Below are 18,220 nucleotides of genomic sequence, written 5' to 3' on the forward strand. Positions count from 1 at the left end.
TCCCCTCTCTCTCTCTCTCTCTCTTCTCTCTCTCTTCCCCCCTCCTCATCTCTCTCTCTCTCCTTCTCCTCTCCTCCTCCCCTCTCTCCTCTCTCTCCTCCCTCCTCCTCTCTCCCATCTCTCTCTCATTCCTCTCCTCTCTCTCTCCCCGCCCTCCTCTCATCTCTCTCTCTCTCTCTCTCTCCTCCCCCTCTCTCTCTCCTCTCTCTCTCTCCTTCTCTCCCCCCCTCTCTCTCCTCTCTCTCTCTCCACCCTCTCTCTCTCTCTCTCTCTCTCTCTCTCTCTCTCTCTCTCTCTCTCTCTCCTCTCTCTCTCTCTCTCTCTCCCCTCTCCTCTCTCCTCTCCTCTCTCTCTCTCTCCCTCTTCTCTCTCTCCTCCCCTCTTCTCCTCTCTCTCTCTTCTCTCCTCTCCTCTCTCTCTCTCTCTCTCCTCTCTCTCTCTCCCCCCCTCTCTCTCTCTCTCCTCTCTCTCTCCTCTCTCTCCCCCTCTCTCTCCTCTCTCTCTCCCCCCCTCTCCTCTCTCTCTCTCCCCCCTCTCTCCCTCTCTCTCTCTCTCTCTCTCTCTCTCTTCCCCCTCTCTCTCTCTCTCTCTCTCCTCTCTCTCTCCCCCCCTCTCTCTCTCTCTCTCTCTCTCTCTCTCTCTCCCCTCCCTCTCTCCTCTCCTCTCTCCTCTCTCTCTCCTCTCTCTCCCCCCCTGCAGCTCACCTTACATCTCTCAGTACTTTATGACACGCTCCACATCTCATCTTCAGCGGCACTAAGACACTCCCCCCCCCACCCCGACACGCCTCCCTAGTCAAAGCTGTGCGGGCCGGACTGAATCAGTCAGAGGGCCGGATGGACTTTGCCCAGGTCTGGTCTATAGCTACAGAGGTACTTCATTGTGCCCTGTACATCAAACAGTCAAAGCTCGCCCATCCATTTGTTGAAGAATACAGGAAGTATACTGCAAAGCTGCCAAGAGAGGAAGAAGAAAAAACCCCTTTAAATCCCATAGATGTGAATGGGAACTAACTAAATGTGTTATACTCTTTCCATAGCTCACAACGTATTTCTTTGGTAGTTACAATAACCGCATATAGCAGCATTATTCTGCTCTTCTCACAAGCCCCACCTAAGGGGCCACCACTTATCAAATTGCTGCCAAAATGGGAATAACTGCTGCTGAGATAAGAATAATCCTTCAAACAATATCTGTTTTAATGTTACGACTGATAGTTTTTGAGTACAATTAATGCCCTATACCATTACTTTCCTTATCTGTATTGTAGAAGATGAATTGTGTGGCCTGTTTTCTGTGCAATAACTCTTGAAAGACTCGCCCACTGTTCTAATAAAAGGTGGTTTAGTAGTCCTTCAACCATGTAAAAAGCAATCTGGAATTGCTTTTTCTGTACTGTCACTATGTAGCATTCAGTTATTTATTTTTTTCATTGAAAAATGCATGTCTGAGACCTGCCTCATAACAATGATATCAGAGATCCTTGCTAATCTTGGCATGCATTGAGCTATTCTAATGTCTGTGATGTTAGTCTCACAATAGCAGGTAATTCAGCACATCACATCTTTATTGTAGTGGGCAATAACAGAATAGAACGGTTACAGAAATTTAAAACTGTTCTAACTTCCTTGCCTCAGGAAATGGAAAGGGTAATGACAAAATATTAGAGATGAGCGAGTACCGTAGTATTCGATCGAATACCATTATAGTCTATGGGAAAAAAAACGTGAATGTTGTTCCGGTTTCCATGGAAACCAAAGTTCGACACATTGGATCCTCCAAGTTCTGGAAGTAGCAGGACGAGGAGCTCGAGGAGGTTTTTGAATTGAATTCAATGGAATTTTGCTGTGTGGTATTCGACTGATACGAGTATTCGATCGAATAGCAGTATTCGATCGAATACTATTCGCTCATCTCTAACAAAAAAAGAAAAAACAAAAAAAATTAAAAAAATGTCCAAATAATTGTTCTCATTTATGAGACTGCTTGCACATAAACATTTGATCAACCTTGCATGAATGCATCGAAGATATGCAATGCTAAGCATGCAATAGATTTCCCTTGTTCGCCAAAGTAATGGAGTATAAGCATAGCCACACAATGTACCTGGATGAGGCTATAGCAACATCCAGTCTTGGACTGCTGATGTCTTCACGTTGAGTAATTTAAGCAGGATAGAATTACTGGCCACGTGGTAACTGCAAAACTGCATAGCCAGTATTCATATGCAGCTAGAATTAATCCATGTTTTACTTGCGCTGATTTATTATCATTATTTGTACAACACCCAAATATCCCACAGCGCTTTATAAATCACATGAACCAACAATGAGACATTACAATGTGACAAAGAATAAACATATCAAACGATAGGAGTGAGGGCCTGGTCACAAGAGCTTACAATCTATGAGGTAAGGGGGCTTGTTTGCTACAATGGTCCATGTTACTATGCACGACACCTGTATGCTAACAGCCATTACATTTGAAAAACTCTGTTTTACCTGACTGTTGACAAACAGGTGAAATCCATAGTAACATGTTTCTTGACGTAACTATAGTTAAAAACTGCACGTAGATCTTTAGAGGTTTTTTTTTTAAAGTAAATAAAAAAATTAATAAAAAAAAATAAAATAAAAAAGCGCTGTGTAAACCAAGCCTATAGAGAAGTGAAATATGGCCTGAGGACTGGGTGTAGCTGCATCCAGGTACATTGTGCGCTATCACCCTGTTTTTTTTTGTTAACAATCACTTTGAGTAGCTGGGTGGTTACAAAGGACATTATTATACCATTGAATTTATGCATTTTAGGCTTTATTATAGTCCTGATGAAATATTTAATGGAAATGGTCATATAGCACTGATGTGGATGACGCACTGTCCTGAAAACAAGGACAACATATTCCTTTTTTTGCGGTCAACAAAAAAACCCATTCATGTGCATGTACCCTGACAATTTTGAAATTGTAAACATGCAAACCATATGTAATATATTTATTTGTCTTTTAGGATCCTCCTAAGGAAGACTTACTGTTTCTGAGAAGTTTCAGTTGGTTCTTGATGTAGCACAGAAAGCACAGGTTTGTTAACATCCACTGGATTATGGGTACTCTCCTAAATCTATAGCAAAACCAGGCAGTAGGAATGGAACATGCCTTTATCAAGTAGTGTTATCATCTTAGTCAAATGCAGTTAAACTTGCTTAATAATGGCAATAAAGTTGTACAGTTAGGATGGGCTCACATTACTGTTGTTAATTGTCCATTGTAGTCTTCCATCTTAGAATGACCACAATGGACATTAACTGTTACAGAGAATAGACATGGACGACTGAGTCTGTGTCTATTCCCATTGACACTTATATAAACACATGATAGATGCTATGTTCAGTCATTTTTGGTTACTACACAAATGACAGGATATGGTGTATGTTGTGTTGTCTAAATTAGTGTCAATGGGAATAGACACAAACTCAGTCTATCCCATTCTCTATCAGCAAAATTATGCTGATAGAGCCCCACATATGCGTGAATAGCCTTTAATAAGAGTATTCAGACACCACTAAAGTTATTAAACTACCCCCCCCCCCTCGTTTTAAATTAAAACTCTAAAAAAAAAAAAAAAAAAAAAAAAAGCATATGTTTAACTTATCTATCGTTCACGGTGGGCAGACATTCAGGGTCCGACGTCATCTTCAGCCACTCCTCCTCTTCCAGCGATGTCTTCGGGTCCCGTCTTCCTCCGGCGCTTGCGAACTTCCATTAATAAAAAAAAATGGCGCGGGTGCATGCAGCAGTAGTAGCAGCATGCTACTGCGCATGCACCCGCACCTTTTTTTTTTTTTAAATGTAGATTGTGAGACCCACATAGAGTACATTTTTTTCCCTATCAGTATGTCTTTGGAATATGGGATGGAAATCCATGCAAACACAGGGAGAACATACAAACTCCTTGCAGATGGTTTTTTGCCCTTGGTGGGATTTGCACACCAGGACTCCAGCGCTGCAAGGCTGCAGTACTAACCACTGAGCCAACGTGTGGCTCCACCCGTGCCATTTTTTTTTATCAATGGCAGTTCGGGAGCGACTGGACCCGAAGACATCGCTGGAAGAGGAGGCGTGGCTGAAGATGACGTCGGACACCCTGAATGCCCGCCCACCGTGCACGATAGATAAGCTTAACATATTCTTTTTTTAGAGTTTTATTTTAAAACGGGGGGGGGAGTAGTTTAATATAACTTTAGCGGTACCTGAATAGCCTTTTTAAAGGCTATTCACGTATATGTGAGGCTCTATCAGCGTAATTTTGCTGATAGAGCCCCTTTAATGTCTGTTGCGGTCATCCTATGACTGAAGATGGCAACGGTCATTAACAGTAGTGTGAACCCAGCCTTACTTAGTACCATGGTATTTATAGCTTTTCCAACTTCCCCACCTTTTGGAATTGTAGAACAGAATAAAAATATTAAAAATAGTGCCGCAAGTTCTAACACCCTTTCTTATCAATATGGGATGTGTCTTGGGAATACTTTGTGTCAAGTGACTCCTCCTGAAAATGTATAACTGTATTTGTGCTCCTTTTTCAGAACTTGTTTGGAAAAATGGCAGACATACTGGAAAAAATTAAAAAGTAAGATTTTTATTTTGCAAGCCGTTTTAGTTTTAATAAACCACTAATTAACCTAATAATTTTATTATGGTTTTGTTTTTACAGTCTGTTCATGTGGGTTCAGCCCGAAATTACACAGAAACTATATATTTGCTTATGGGCAGCATTCATTGCATCCTGCTTTTTTCCATATAGACTAATAGGACTCTGTATGGGTAAGTATATTTGCTTGTTTTGCTGCTTGTCATATGTTGCTACATATAATTTATTTTACTGTTGTGCTGCAACAGGGTTCTCTTTCAATGCTGTCCTAGGAACATTTTCAACTTCCATGGTGCTAAGAGAACAGTCATTACCGTGTACAAAACTGAAAAAGACACTTAAAACAATCTAGCATGTAAGCCTACCTTCAGACTGCAATAGACTCATAGGTTAGGTTCACACTTGCACTAGGCTCTCTGTCATTCATGCTCAGCCTGGGGACCAAATGGCAGTAAGCCAGTCCGCTAAAACAGTTGGTACCTGTGGACCCCATTTTTTTTTTTTTTTTTTTTTTTACTGAAATCAGTGGAGAGAAAAGTCCTGTGTGTGGGACTTTCCCCCTACACTGATTTTTGGTGGACTCAGTGACCTAAGTGTCCGCTAGTAAGTACATGTGATATTAGAGGGGTTTTTTTTTTCCATAAACTTAAACTTATTTCCATAGTACCATGTTTTCTTTATTGTGGCTGGGTTATCTTATTGGGCATACACTGTCCCTGCCTGATAACTAGACCACCATAAGGAAATCGTGGCTGGGTTTCGCACAAATTATGGGTAAGGGCTCGTTCACATCTGCGTTGTGAACTCCGTTCTGCAGGTTTCCGTTTCCTGCCTAAAACAGAGGCAGGATACGGAAACCTGCAGGAGTCTCTCTCACCCACTCATTTGAATGGGTGAGAGAGATGTCCGGCCGTGAGCGGTGGTGAGTGTTTTAGGCTCTCCGCCGCGAAACCGGCTTTTATAATCTGGACACAGTCGGACATGCAGTACTCTGTGTCCGGATAAAAAAAAATCCGGTTTCGCGGCGGAGAGCATAAAACGCTCACCGCCGCTCACGGCCGGACCCGGTCTGAGCTTTCCGACTTCTGGCATGAAGAAGACGGAAAGCTCAGAACGGAAAGGTGAACGCAGGTGTGAACCTAGCGTCATAGAAGGTTTTTGCATCCATGGCTGTATCCATTGGCAATCAAGACCATTTAGAGAGAGTCTTTAAAACTCACGCATTTTGCAAATATAAATAATTATATGATTTTCTATCTTTTAGCTGTCTACAAATTCAAAATAGTTTTATGGTCATGTGAAAACACTTTACATTTACATAAATCTAATACTGAAAAGATAAATGGATTGATTCATATCAAATAAGGAAAATTTTCAGAAATTCTTACAAAATTTGCTTAAGCTTCAATGTCAATAAAAGCAATATTTTGTGGTCTGAATACCTGTTTAAGGCAAAATAAATTTTCACATCAAAAGCATGCAGTGATTTGCTTAGATATTACCGGATTTTTTTTCATTCAATGATCTACTTGCTCTTTTAGGGCTTTATGCTGGTATTAAGTTTTTTCTTATTGACTTCATTTTCAAACGATGTCCGAGGCTTCGAGACAAGTATGACACCCCATACATTATCTGGACAAACCTACCCACAGATCCACAGCTTAAAGAACGAACAAATGTAACTGCGTCTAGAAGGGTGAGCATATATAACATTATATAAAATCAGACCTCACTTTAGCTTAACATATAGTATGGTAATAATACAGTGTTAGAAAATATTAATTTTGAAACTAAGATGCAATATTCCAGTCATATATCAGTCTCCTGGGTATACTAGGCCTGTAGCAAAAAAAAAAAAATATATATATCCTCTTTTTTTTTTTTTTTTTTTAAATCATCTTTTGGGCCACTTCAGGCGCTTGGTGCTGGTCCAAGAACTTTTAGTTCCCATGTTCCGGAAATGCAGTGTTTTTTTTGTTGCAGATTTTGTTGCAATTTTTTCCTCATCCAAGCCAAGGATGGCTATAAAACGAATGGGAAATATCTAGGAAGCTCTAATACTTCTACCTTCTGTTCAATCCTCTCCTGGCTTTGGTACATAAATCCGCACCAAAATCTGCAACAATAAAAGCAGCTTTTCCGCAACGTGGGGCCTCAGCCTATAGAGGACCTTTCACCACCTCTAGCCTAAATGTGTTTTCCTGTCTTTCTGATCCAGGAAGACTTAACTAAATCAGAAATGCAGTGGGTTTTTTTTTTTGTTTCATGTGGACCAATCATCCATGTGAAAAAACAGAAGTATGTTGTCAGTCATACAACAGTCAGTTGTCTGAATGAGACCTAACTGAGAACAGTAAAACTTTTTGCAACATTGCACCAAACTCTTCCTTTTCAAATTTTTTCATAAAACTCTGTACTTGTAAAATACACTTACGCTAGGTTCACACCTGCGTTGGGGTTTTCGAAAGCAGACTTGAAAAACGAAAACTCAGTCAACTTAAAAAGTTTTTACCCTAAGGTCCCTTAGACTACAATGGGGTCCACTGTGTTTCTGCCTGAAAAACGCGGAGAGATAAAGTCGTGCTTACAGGACTTTTCTCTCCGCATTTTTCAAGCAGAAAGGGGGACGGAATCCCTGAACGCAGGCATGACCATAGCCTTATAGTAGAAAAACTAAAACTATCCTAGGACAATAAAATAGATTTCTGTTAACATTCAGTTAATCTATTGACAAGATATCTGTACAGTACATAATTTAGTGCTTCATGGCTTGCGTCAATGATGTGTTGTGCTTGAGATTTTTATTATTACTGTAAGACTCAACAATAGATTGACCTACAAGTAGGACAGTCTGTACAGTTACCGCTGAAATATGCTCTCAGATGAAGGTGCACTGAAAAATATAATACATACAGCTGACTACATTACATATGGTAATATTGTAATAATTTTAATATGTTTGGTAATTCAATGACTTTTTGTTGTGTAAAGTTCACTATAAAACTGTGGACTATTAAGATCTTGACGTTACTGAAACAAATATGTAACATTTAATTTAATTGCATGGAGCCAGTTGTCCCATCCTGGAGAGTAGTATTGACTAAATAGCAGGTGCCAAACACACACTGTACGTTCATTTATGGAATGGATAGTATCTGTGTATTCTGGACAGTCACGGTATTCCTCAAGTGTAAAGTTTGCTAATGAACACCATTTATCAGTTTACAAATAAGATATGGTGAAACTTATAGTGAACTACTTGTCTTGGACTGATCAAGACCTACAGTTTTTTTTTTTTTTTTTTTTAAATGCTAGTCAGGGCTCGTTCCCATCTGCGTTGTGCTCTCCGTTCTGCAGGTTTCCATTTCCTGCATAAAACAGAGCAGGAGACGGAAACCTGCAGGAGTCTTTCTCACCCATTCATTTGAATCGCTGAGAAAGCTGTCCGGCCATGAGCGGCGGTGAGCGTTTTATGCTCTCCGCCGCGAAACCAGGTTTTTTAATCCGGACACAGAGTCGGACATGCAGTATTCTGTGTCCGGATTACAAAATACGGTTTCACGGCGGAGAGCATAAAACGCTCACCGCCGCTCATGGCCGGACCCGGTCTGTGCTTTCCGTCTTCTGGCATGCAGAAGACAGAAAGCACAGAACGGACAGCTGAACGCAGGTGTGAACCTAGCGTCACCTGTATTCCCATTATTAGGGTGGGTTCACATCTGCGCCCGGTCTCCGCTTTGTGGATTTCTGTCTTCTGCCTGAGAAACTGGATAGGAGATGGAAACCAGGCAGTCAGTGTCCGCCCGTGAGTGTCGTCTTGGTTTCCACAGCGAAACCATTCTTTTCAGCTGGACACACAGTCCTGCATATCCGACTTTGTGCCCGGTTAAAAAAAAAAAAAAACTGTTTCGCCGCAGAGACCAGAAGACGCTCATTGGCAGACACTTTGCAAACCCATTCAAATGAATGTATTTGAAAACCTGACTGCCGGTTTCAGTCTCCTGTCCAGTTTCGCAGGCAGAAGACGGAAACCTGCAAAGCGGAGACTGGGCGCAGGTGTGAACCCCCCCAGTGGTAATACTCTGTTAATACTGTTTATGTGTAAACATAAGGACACCCCCCATCTTCATTTCAACCGTGTATATAGATAAAGGTGATATAATGGGGCAAAAGTCACTACTGTAAATGTTATAAATTATTTAGCAATTTTTTTTTTTATTTAATGGGAAACATAAGAGCATTAGAGACTCCCCTAAAGCCCTTTCCAGATAATTTGCTGCAATACAGAATAAGAAAGGCATCTTTGGAATGTGGAGAACCCACCCTGTTAGGTTCTCCACATTAAATTTCACCGTCAGAAGGGTGTTCCAGACAATTGGTCAGGAACGCCCTTCTTCACAGCAGCGCCTATAGAACTGTACTGTGAGAGCCGCGAGGAACACCTCCCCCAGTACTCGTCTATGGACGAGTATTATCAGGAGGAGAGGGAGGTGTTCCTCACCACTCTCACAGTACAGCGCTATAGGCACTTCTGTGGAGAAGGATGTACCTGACTGTCAGAAACACCCTTCTGACAGTGAAGAGCTACGGTACCCGCACCGATAGCTCTTCACCTGGGGTACAGATTGTGAAAGCTGACACTACGCTGAATTCAGCGCACGTTCAGCTTTCTAGCGGTATATAAAACCACATGTGCCCCCAGTGATGAAAGGTCCTCTTTAAGTCTGTATGCTTTATCACAACAATGACCCTTCTGTGTAGGCATGCACGCTACGTGTGGGATATGCATTATGTATAAAGCGATGTTGAGCTAACAGCAACTGGCTTTTGGGTCACACAAATGCATCTTCCCAGATTGAAAGTAATAGCAAAATTCCAGAAGTTGCAAATTCTTAATTTACAACATGGATTGTGGTAACTAGATCAGTATAAGTTCTTTATGGAAAAGATTCCAAATGCATGTCTGATGTATCTAGTGTCTATCAGTTTTGCCATATATCTATATCTTTGGTGCGCTTGTATAAAAGTGTTTTTTTTACATTTATTTTATATTTGTGTTCATAAGTTCTGCTTCTACAGTGACTAATACAAAGGTCAAATGACACGATCTTCCCCCAAACCTAGATTTTTGTATTTACATATGCTAACATATTTTATGTGGGAGCCATTGAACAAGGCAGACTTTCTATGCTTCTCACATACTGTGCCAGATTACTGACATGATATAGGGGTTGTAGTTTTATGACCGTATCAGTAGTGTTGAACATATATCTACCACACTGGAATGATCTGGCTGTGATGTACATGAATGTTTTCTGTTACAATCAAGTGTGTCCATTGTTTACATCATATTCCCTGCATTTCATTGCAGTAACAGTATTATAGATTTGATTTTGTTGTGCATATTTGTAGTGTTTTTGTGCATTTTCTGCTCAGCTCCTGTGTGTATTGCGTGGATAAAATGTCGAAGCTGTCACCTTTTTCTTTTGTCACTGTCACATATGTGTTTGTTTCCTTTCCTGCTAGCTGTCAGGGCATGAAAAGGTATGGAACTCTAGAGTGCAACTGGTTTTATATTGGATTCCATTAACCATTTAATATAGTCTTCTTGACTTATTTCTTTTATTTTACACCACATCTCTTCTAAACTGTGTGTTCATTTACAGACTGGCTTAACAATTAGACTTAAAGCTGCGTTTAGAATTTGCACTTGTGCATGTCATGTATGTTTGTATGTAGCATGGAACTGGTCACATTATTAAATAATTTTTCTCCCTTTTGTACTAGCCAGTAAAGACAGTTATGCATATATCTGCGATTATAAGTTGGGTTTGTCATATACATGGTATATGCCAGTATTCTCTTCATGGTATGGCCATTCATTAATTATCAAGCTATAATATTTTTTTTTATTACAAATCAAAACTACATACCGGACATTATTGAATATGAGAATGAGAGTCACGGGAGTGTCACAATAATATACTCCCATCCACCAGATAGGGTGTAACTTGTTGCGGCTCCAACCACTGGTACTCCCACTAAGTACAAGACAACCTCTTTAAGTTTGGATAGAGATGTGTACGGTCACAAAGAAATGGCAATGATCCTTATTGACTGTTAACTTTCATTGTAATGGCTTTCTAGGTCTTCAGAATCCATAAAAGTAAATTATACCCTGATGTAAGAACAATTTGACTAAATGTTTCTGTTGAAAACTCTTCAGATTGATGTGTGAACATACCACAGCTGAAGCTTTCATACTGCCTAGGATGCCCTTTTGCCATATATCCTTGTGTATAACTATGCGCCACTGTTTATAAAAATGTGTTGGAAGAATGTTCTTTGCATTCGTGTTGATTCTTCCATCACAGTCATTCTTACTCAAGTACTATCATAATGGGTCATATAACTATCAAATCTTAGAAGCTCTTCAGCTTTGTGGACAAGAAAGACTTTGAAGAAAATAATGACTGGCGGTTAAAATGTCATTCACATGTATTTTATTAATATTATGAAATGAATAACAAGCAGGGTTAGACCAAAAGTATACACAACTTGACTTCAGAATGTAAGAGGGCACTACCACCTTAAAAGTGCATTCAATGACACTATACCACAACTAGGTACTTTTTCTGAACTTATTTTAACCCATTCTGTTTTAGTAAATCTGTGTGCGTCACATGATGGTACTATTCCGTTATCGGGCCAGCAGCAGCGCATTTCAGCACCAGCTTTCGGGACAGCAGTTCAGTTCAGCAGCGGGAATTACAATGACATCCGAGGACTGCTGGCCCGATGCTTGTGCCCAGTAGCCAGTACATCAATGACCCCCCCTCCATCTCCTCCTCCTTCCAGTGCTGCCCCCCAGCTCTCCTTACATCTACCCCGTACCCTCTCCCCGCCACATGACTAAGCCGATGCTGGCCCGATGATAGAGGCCGTGCTTGTGTGTAGTAGGCAGTACATCGATCGATGCCCTCATCCTCCTCTTCCTTCCAGTGCTGCCCCCCAGCTCTTCTTACATCTGCCCCGTACCCTCTCCCTGTAATAGGCCTCACCGTAAATCTTGAGCAATGAATGCTACTAGATAGCCGCCGGACGCTGCAGAAAGTTTGTCCCTCCGGCTCGCTGTAGCTCACCGTTCCTATAGTCGGCGTGTTTCTTGTCAGGGCCTGGATTGAGCCCCGGTGTCTTTCCTTTCGGTCTCGGTACTAGCGCTGAGGTGAGGCCTAGTCGTGTGGCGGGGAGAGGGTACGGGGAAGATGTAAGGAGAGCTGGGGGGCAGCACTGGCAGGAGGAGAAGGATGGGGGAGGGGGGTCATCGATGTACTGGTTACTGGGCACAAGCATCGGGCCAGCAGTCCTCGGATGTCATTGTAATTCCCGCTGCTGAACTGCTGTCCCGAAAGCTGCTGCTGAACTGCGCTGCTGCTGGCCCGATAACGGAATAGTACCCACATGATATTATGATGTTATTCAATAACTAGTCATTACCATGCCATGTCACCATTTCTCTGCCTCTTAATGTTTACATTAAAGTCAAACATGGCAGAAGCTATTAAGCCGAAGTACAGTTATATTATCATTATTATTTATAGTGCCATTAAGTCTATTGTGCTGTATGTACCTGAGGTGATTGACCTGGTACAAGTAAGAGAGAAGACCCTGGCTGTAAGGACTTGCCACTTACAAGTACAAGGGCTTCTCACAGTGTCAAAATGCTTGTTAATGTCCTCTTAATTTTTTGCAGCTTTAAACAAAAACAAGGTGCAGACCATTTACAACTAGACTGTGGCTATGTCTTTATATAACTCTGCAGACATTAGGGCATGTTACCACAATTTTTTATTTTTCAGGCAGAAAAAAAAATTGCTTACTGGGGTTGTCTAGGATTGATTGATTTTATTTTATCAGGCCACAAAAGTGAAAAAAATCAACCAAAAAACCCTATACAGTATTGTCCTGGTGCTCCAGTGTTTCCCAGCATGTTCCGTCCCTGCTGCACCAGTGTTTTTTTCTGGTGGAAGTTCCTGCTGAACCGTGATGTCCTGTATCGCGTTTCTTAGGCTGCTGATTGACCTTAAAGGTCACCAAAGCAGCAAGACAGGCCACGCTGGGAGACACTAAAACACTGGAGTGTTGAGGCCTTCCTGTTAAGCAGTTTTGAAGAGGTTTTTTTGAGCATTTTTTTTTTTTTTTTTTGCTTAGCACACAGGCATCTATTTTAGAAAAGTCTCAACAGGTTTTTTGAAGCATTCTTTGCCCTACTGCCTCAAAAATCTCTTCAGAATTTCTATGGAAGTTCCAAGTCCATCTGAAGATGGGGCTGGAGGCTTTGTTTTTCTGCTAGCAGTTTTTAAAAAAAAAAATCTGCCACTCTCACCAGGTGGAATGAGTGGTGACAGATTTTAGGTCAAATCCTGCTGTAAAATCCATTCAGAAAAACTCAGTATGAGTAAGGGTAAGTTCACACAGAGTTTTTTAAGCCTCCAAAAACCACCTCACAATAGAGTCCTATGTTATCTGCTAGTGTTTTTTTCCCGTTAGCGGAAAAAAGAAGCAACATGACCTTGCTTCAGGAAGATTCTGCCTGAAAAAAAACAAAGGGTGTCAATGGGAGGCGGAAAAAACGCTAGCTGTTTTTGAAGTGGTTTTTTCAAGGTCCATACACTGTGCTGGAGAAAAAAAAAACAAATACTAAAAATGCTTAATTTTTTTTTTAAAAAAAGCAACAAAGAACGCCTCAAAAAACCATTTCCTAATTCCTGAAGTGGATTTTTCCTATACAAAATCTTCGCCAAAAAACTCCATGTGAACCCAGCCTAAGCCCCCTTGCAGACGACCATGGTTTTTGCTGGATAGCACCCTGACCTATTCATTTCTATGGGCCCATACACCTGACAGTGAAATACGCAGCCACGTGCAAGGACTATAAAATATGGAACAGGTTCTATTCCTGTCAAATAATTTTGCAGCCCTGCTTCCTATTCATTAAATGAAAGGGGCCACAAAAGCAAAGCCGATGCACAGGTGGCACATGAGTAACATCCGTGTGCCACCCGTGCCTTTCATTAACAGCATCCGGTTAGCACACGGTTGTGTGTAACTGGCTTAAAGAGGACCTTTCATCACTTGGGGCACAGGCAGTTTTATATATCGCTAGAAAGTCAACAGTGCACTGAATTCAGCTCAGTGTCGACTTTCACGATCTGCGACCTGGTTAAAAAAAGAGCTATCTGTGCTGGTACCGTAGCGCTTCACTGTCAGAAGGGCGTTCCTGACTCACAGCAGTGTCTTTAGCGCTGTACTGTGAGAGTGGGGAGGAACGCGCCCCCCCCCCCCCCCCCCCAGTACTTGTCCATGGACTGTGAGGAGAGGGAGGGGGCGTTCCTCCCCGCTCTCACAGTACAGCGCTATAGGCGCTGCTGTGAGTAAGGGAGTTCCTGACTGACTGGAATGCCTTTTTGACGGCGAAGGGCTACGGTACCGGCACAGATAGCTCTTCACCTGGGGTACAGATCGTGAAAGCCAACTGCACTGAATTCAGCTTTCTAGCGGTATATAAAACCGCATATTCCCCAAGTGATGAAAGATCCTCTTTAAAGCTTAGGCCCCACCTTGAGCCTAAGCCAAGACTGGCTACAGAAGGAATGGGAAATATAATGGAAGCTTCTTGTACTTTTACCTTCTGCTCAATCCACTCCTTGGTTTGGCTAAAAAAAAAAACTGCAACAAAATCTGCAACAGAAAAAGGCTGAAGCCCCACATTTTCTGCTACATTTTGCAGTTGCTTCAAAGTGGATGGGATTCAAGTGAATCCCATCCACACAATGCCGAAAAGTACCTGCAGCGGAAGTGCTGCAATTTCCAAATCCATAGTTTTTTTGATAATCTGGGTTTAGGTTTAATGACAAGAACATTCCTGTGTTGTTTGTATTTTGCTAATGCTGACCTGAATCGGATGGTAATTGACAAAACCGTTAAAGTGCTCAATTTTATTTTTTTTAATTTAAATATATACTTGATTGCCTCTATACCAGCAGAAGTTTTGTGTGTAGAGACTGAGATCATCTGAATTTCAAGACACAAGAAACTGTTTAATAACTTTCTTCATGCCAATGAGTGCTTTCCAGGAGCATCCTCACTACAATTAGAGATGAGCGAACAGTGTTCTATCGAACACATGTTCGATCGGATATCAGGCTGTTCGATGTGTTCGATTCGAATCGAACATCACGTGGCAAACTCCAAAAAAATTTGATTCCCCTCCCACCTTCCCTGGCGCTTTTTTTGCACCAATAACAGCGCAGGGGAGGTGGGACAGGAACTACGACACCGGAGGCATCGAAAAAAATCGGAAAAAGTCATTGGCTGCCGAAATCAGGTGACCTCCATTTTAGACGAATAGTGGATTTCAAATCCGGGTCATATGAGAATGTGAACTTTGTGACGAAGAGACAGGGATAGCTGTACAGGCAGGGATAGCGAGGGATAACCTTTATTTAGGTAGGAATGTTATTAAAAATAACTTTTTGGGGCTCTATCGGGTGTGTAATTGTGATTTTTGTGACATAAACTTTTTCCAATAGGAATGCATTGGACAGCGCTGATTGGCCAGAGTACGGAACTCGACCAATCAGCGCTGGCTCTGCTGGAGGAGGCGGAGTCTAAGATCGCTCCACACCAGTCTCCATTCAGGTCCGACCTTAGACTCCGCCTCCTCCGGCAGAGCCAGCGCTGATTGGCCGACGGCTGGCCAATGCATTCCTATGCGAATGCAGAGACTTAGCAGTACTGAGCCAGTTCTGCTCAACTACACATCTGATGCACACTCGGCACTGCTACATCAGATGTAGCAATCTGATGTAGCAGAGCCGAGGGTGCACTAGAACCCCTGTGCAAACTCAGTTCACGCTAATAGAATGCATTGGCCAGCGCTGATTGGCCAGAGTACGGAACTCGACCAATCAGCGCTGGCTCTGCTGGAGGAGGCGGAGTCTAAGATCGCTTCACACCAGTCTCCATTCAGGTCCGGCCTTAGACTCCGCCTCCTCCGGCAGAGCCAGCGCTGATTGGCCGAAGGCTGGCCAATGCATTCCTATGCGAATGCAGAGACTTAGCAGTGCTGAGCCAGTTCTGCTCAACTACACATCTGATGTAGCAGAGCCGAGTGTGCATCAGATGTGTAGTTGAGCAGAACTGGCTCAGCACTGCTAAGTCTGCATTCGCATAGGAATGCATTGGCCAGCCTTCGGCCAATCAGCGCTGGCTCTGCCGGAGGAGGCGGAGTCTAAGGTCGGACCTGAATGGAGACTGGTGTGGAGCGATCTTAGACTCCGCCTCCTCCAGCAGAGCCAGCGCTGATTGGACAGAGTACGGAATTCGACCAATCAGCACTGGCCAATGCATTTCTATGGGGAAAAGTTAGCTTGCGAAAATCGCAAACTGACAGGGATTTCCATGAAATAAAGTGACTTTTATGCCCCCAGACATGCTTCCCCTGCTGTCCCAGTGTCATTCCAGGGTGTTGGTATCATTTCCTGGGGTGTCATAGTGGACTTGGTGACCCTCCAGACACGGATTTGGGTTTCCCCCTTAACGAGTATATGTTCCCCATAGACTGTAATGGGGTTCGAAACCCATTCGAACACTCGAACAGTGAGCGGCTGTTCGAATCGAATTTCGAACCTCGAACATTTTAGTGTTCGCTCATCTCTAACTACAATGTGTACATGTTTTTATGGTGTTTGTCCGCTGTGTTTGGAGTTCTTGGCAGTGGTTTTCTCGTATCCTCTCACTTTGACATAAAGTAATTTGTTATAGTGAAACACTAGCTGTCTTCCATACTGTGACTCGTGTCTAAAATATTGGCATCTCTCCTTAGAGGCTCCCAGTAGATGTAGCTATTTACCCTGCAGATAATAGATGTCTGTTTTTTTACCTTCACACTGTAAGCTAAATGTAATGTTACTAGATTAGTTATTACTAATCTTCTGCTGTCTTAGACCTTTGCTTGCTGCTTCATATATCTGTCCTAACGCTAAATCCTCCTTACGCATACATTTTTTATTTGTTTTTTTAAAATAACACAGCCTGCTTCATTTTCAGATGCAGTCGGTATCGAGAATTAATGTGACCTCGGGAGCTCCTCAAACAACAAGCAGAGATGATGAGGGCGGAAGATACCATAGTACAAAAAAGAACAGTTTTCATGAGGTCTTCAGTTTATCTGAAACTGAGCGACCTTTGCCAGGTAATTGCAAAAAAAAAGTAAGCCTTCTTTCAAGCTGGAATTAAGAATTAATGTGTACTAATGTTTCTGTGTGGCAAACTAGTAAGCCCACTAGTGGCCATTCATTTCAGACACACAAGAGGGATAACTTTTTAACCTCTTGGATTAACCTGGACTATTTTAATGTTGAAGACTCAGCCATTTTTAATTTTATTTATTCTGTTTGTTGCAGTCTGAAAGCCATTTTTGTATTTTTCCATTTAGTGTAGATGGGGTCTTACTTTTTGCATCATGGTTTCTATTTTTCAATAGTGCTAATGTAGAGTAAAGTTTTATTCTAACATTGTTCCTTCTTTTATTCTCTGGGTCAGTGTAATTTTATATGTAAATGCACAAGCACTTCTTTATATACATAGCTATGAGAAAAACAAAGCACACCTTATTTTAAGGATGTCTGTCAGCAGTAAATTCTTTATGGTGGTGATGTCTCTACAATTTCCAAATATGCCTCTTGCTCAGTTGTGGATCCCCATTCTCATTTACATTGGTATTTATTTAGATGCAAATATAGAGAAAAGTGCTTTGCTCAGGAATCTAGAGCTGAAAACAAAACTAAGATGCTTCTCCAAACTACTTTTTCCCCTTCAACTGAATATGACTAAGTCTAAAATTGATATCAAAATAGGGCTAAAATCTGAGTAACAGAGGCACATTGGGAAAACTGTAGAATCACCTCTACTATGGTTAGGTTTATAAAACATTTATTGGGGACAGACACCCCTTAATTCTGTGATTTTACATATTGTGACATAGTTTTAAGACTTTTAAATTAAGTAAATGTCACCTTCGAACAATAGCACATGACAAAATCATTTAACAAAAACTGGGTCAAAATACAGAAGCAGTGTGTGAAAAGTTTGTTGCACTCTTACCGCTTGCATAGGAATTAAGAGAGTATAAAGCTGCCAGGTGCTGCTAATCAAATAACCTTTTTTAATTCATTATCATCAAGGATGACCACTTCTATACCAGCAGAAGTTTTTCCAGTTCGCTGCTATGGAGTATTCAGGTGTGTTTTAACACAATGCCATGGAGGAAAGGCATCAGTAATGATCTTAGAAAAAGCAATTGTTGCTGCCCACCAATCCCAGAAGAGTTATAAGGCCATTTCCAAAGAATTTGATGTTCATCATTCTGTAGTGAGAAAGATTATTTACATGTGGAAATCTTTCAAGATTCCTAGGAGTGGACATCCCAAGTTTAGACCATGCAATTCTCAAATAAAATTGCAAAAAAAGTGTCATGGAGATGCTAAGATGTTCAAGGTCATGACTACAA

General features: G+C 41.7%; 1 protein-coding gene across 1 annotated transcript in view; it reads left to right on the top strand.

The window, feature by feature from the left end:
• GRAMD4 (GRAM domain containing 4) overlaps positions 1-18,220 on the top strand; it is a 99,368-nt gene that overhangs the window by 68,883 nt on the left and 12,265 nt on the right. The window contains 6 exon segments of the mRNA XM_075274158.1: positions 3,007-3,022; positions 3,025-3,077; positions 4,583-4,626; positions 4,711-4,820; positions 6,189-6,343; positions 16,759-16,903. Coding sequence (XP_075130259.1) covers positions 3,007-3,022; positions 3,025-3,077; positions 4,583-4,626; positions 4,711-4,820; positions 6,189-6,343; positions 16,759-16,903 — 523 coding nt within the window.

This window comes from Leptodactylus fuscus, chromosome 5 (genome assembly GCF_031893055.1).
Source record: "Leptodactylus fuscus isolate aLepFus1 chromosome 5, aLepFus1.hap2, whole genome shotgun sequence".
In the NCBI taxonomy this organism is placed as follows: Eukaryota; Metazoa; Chordata; class Amphibia; order Anura; family Leptodactylidae; genus Leptodactylus; species Leptodactylus fuscus.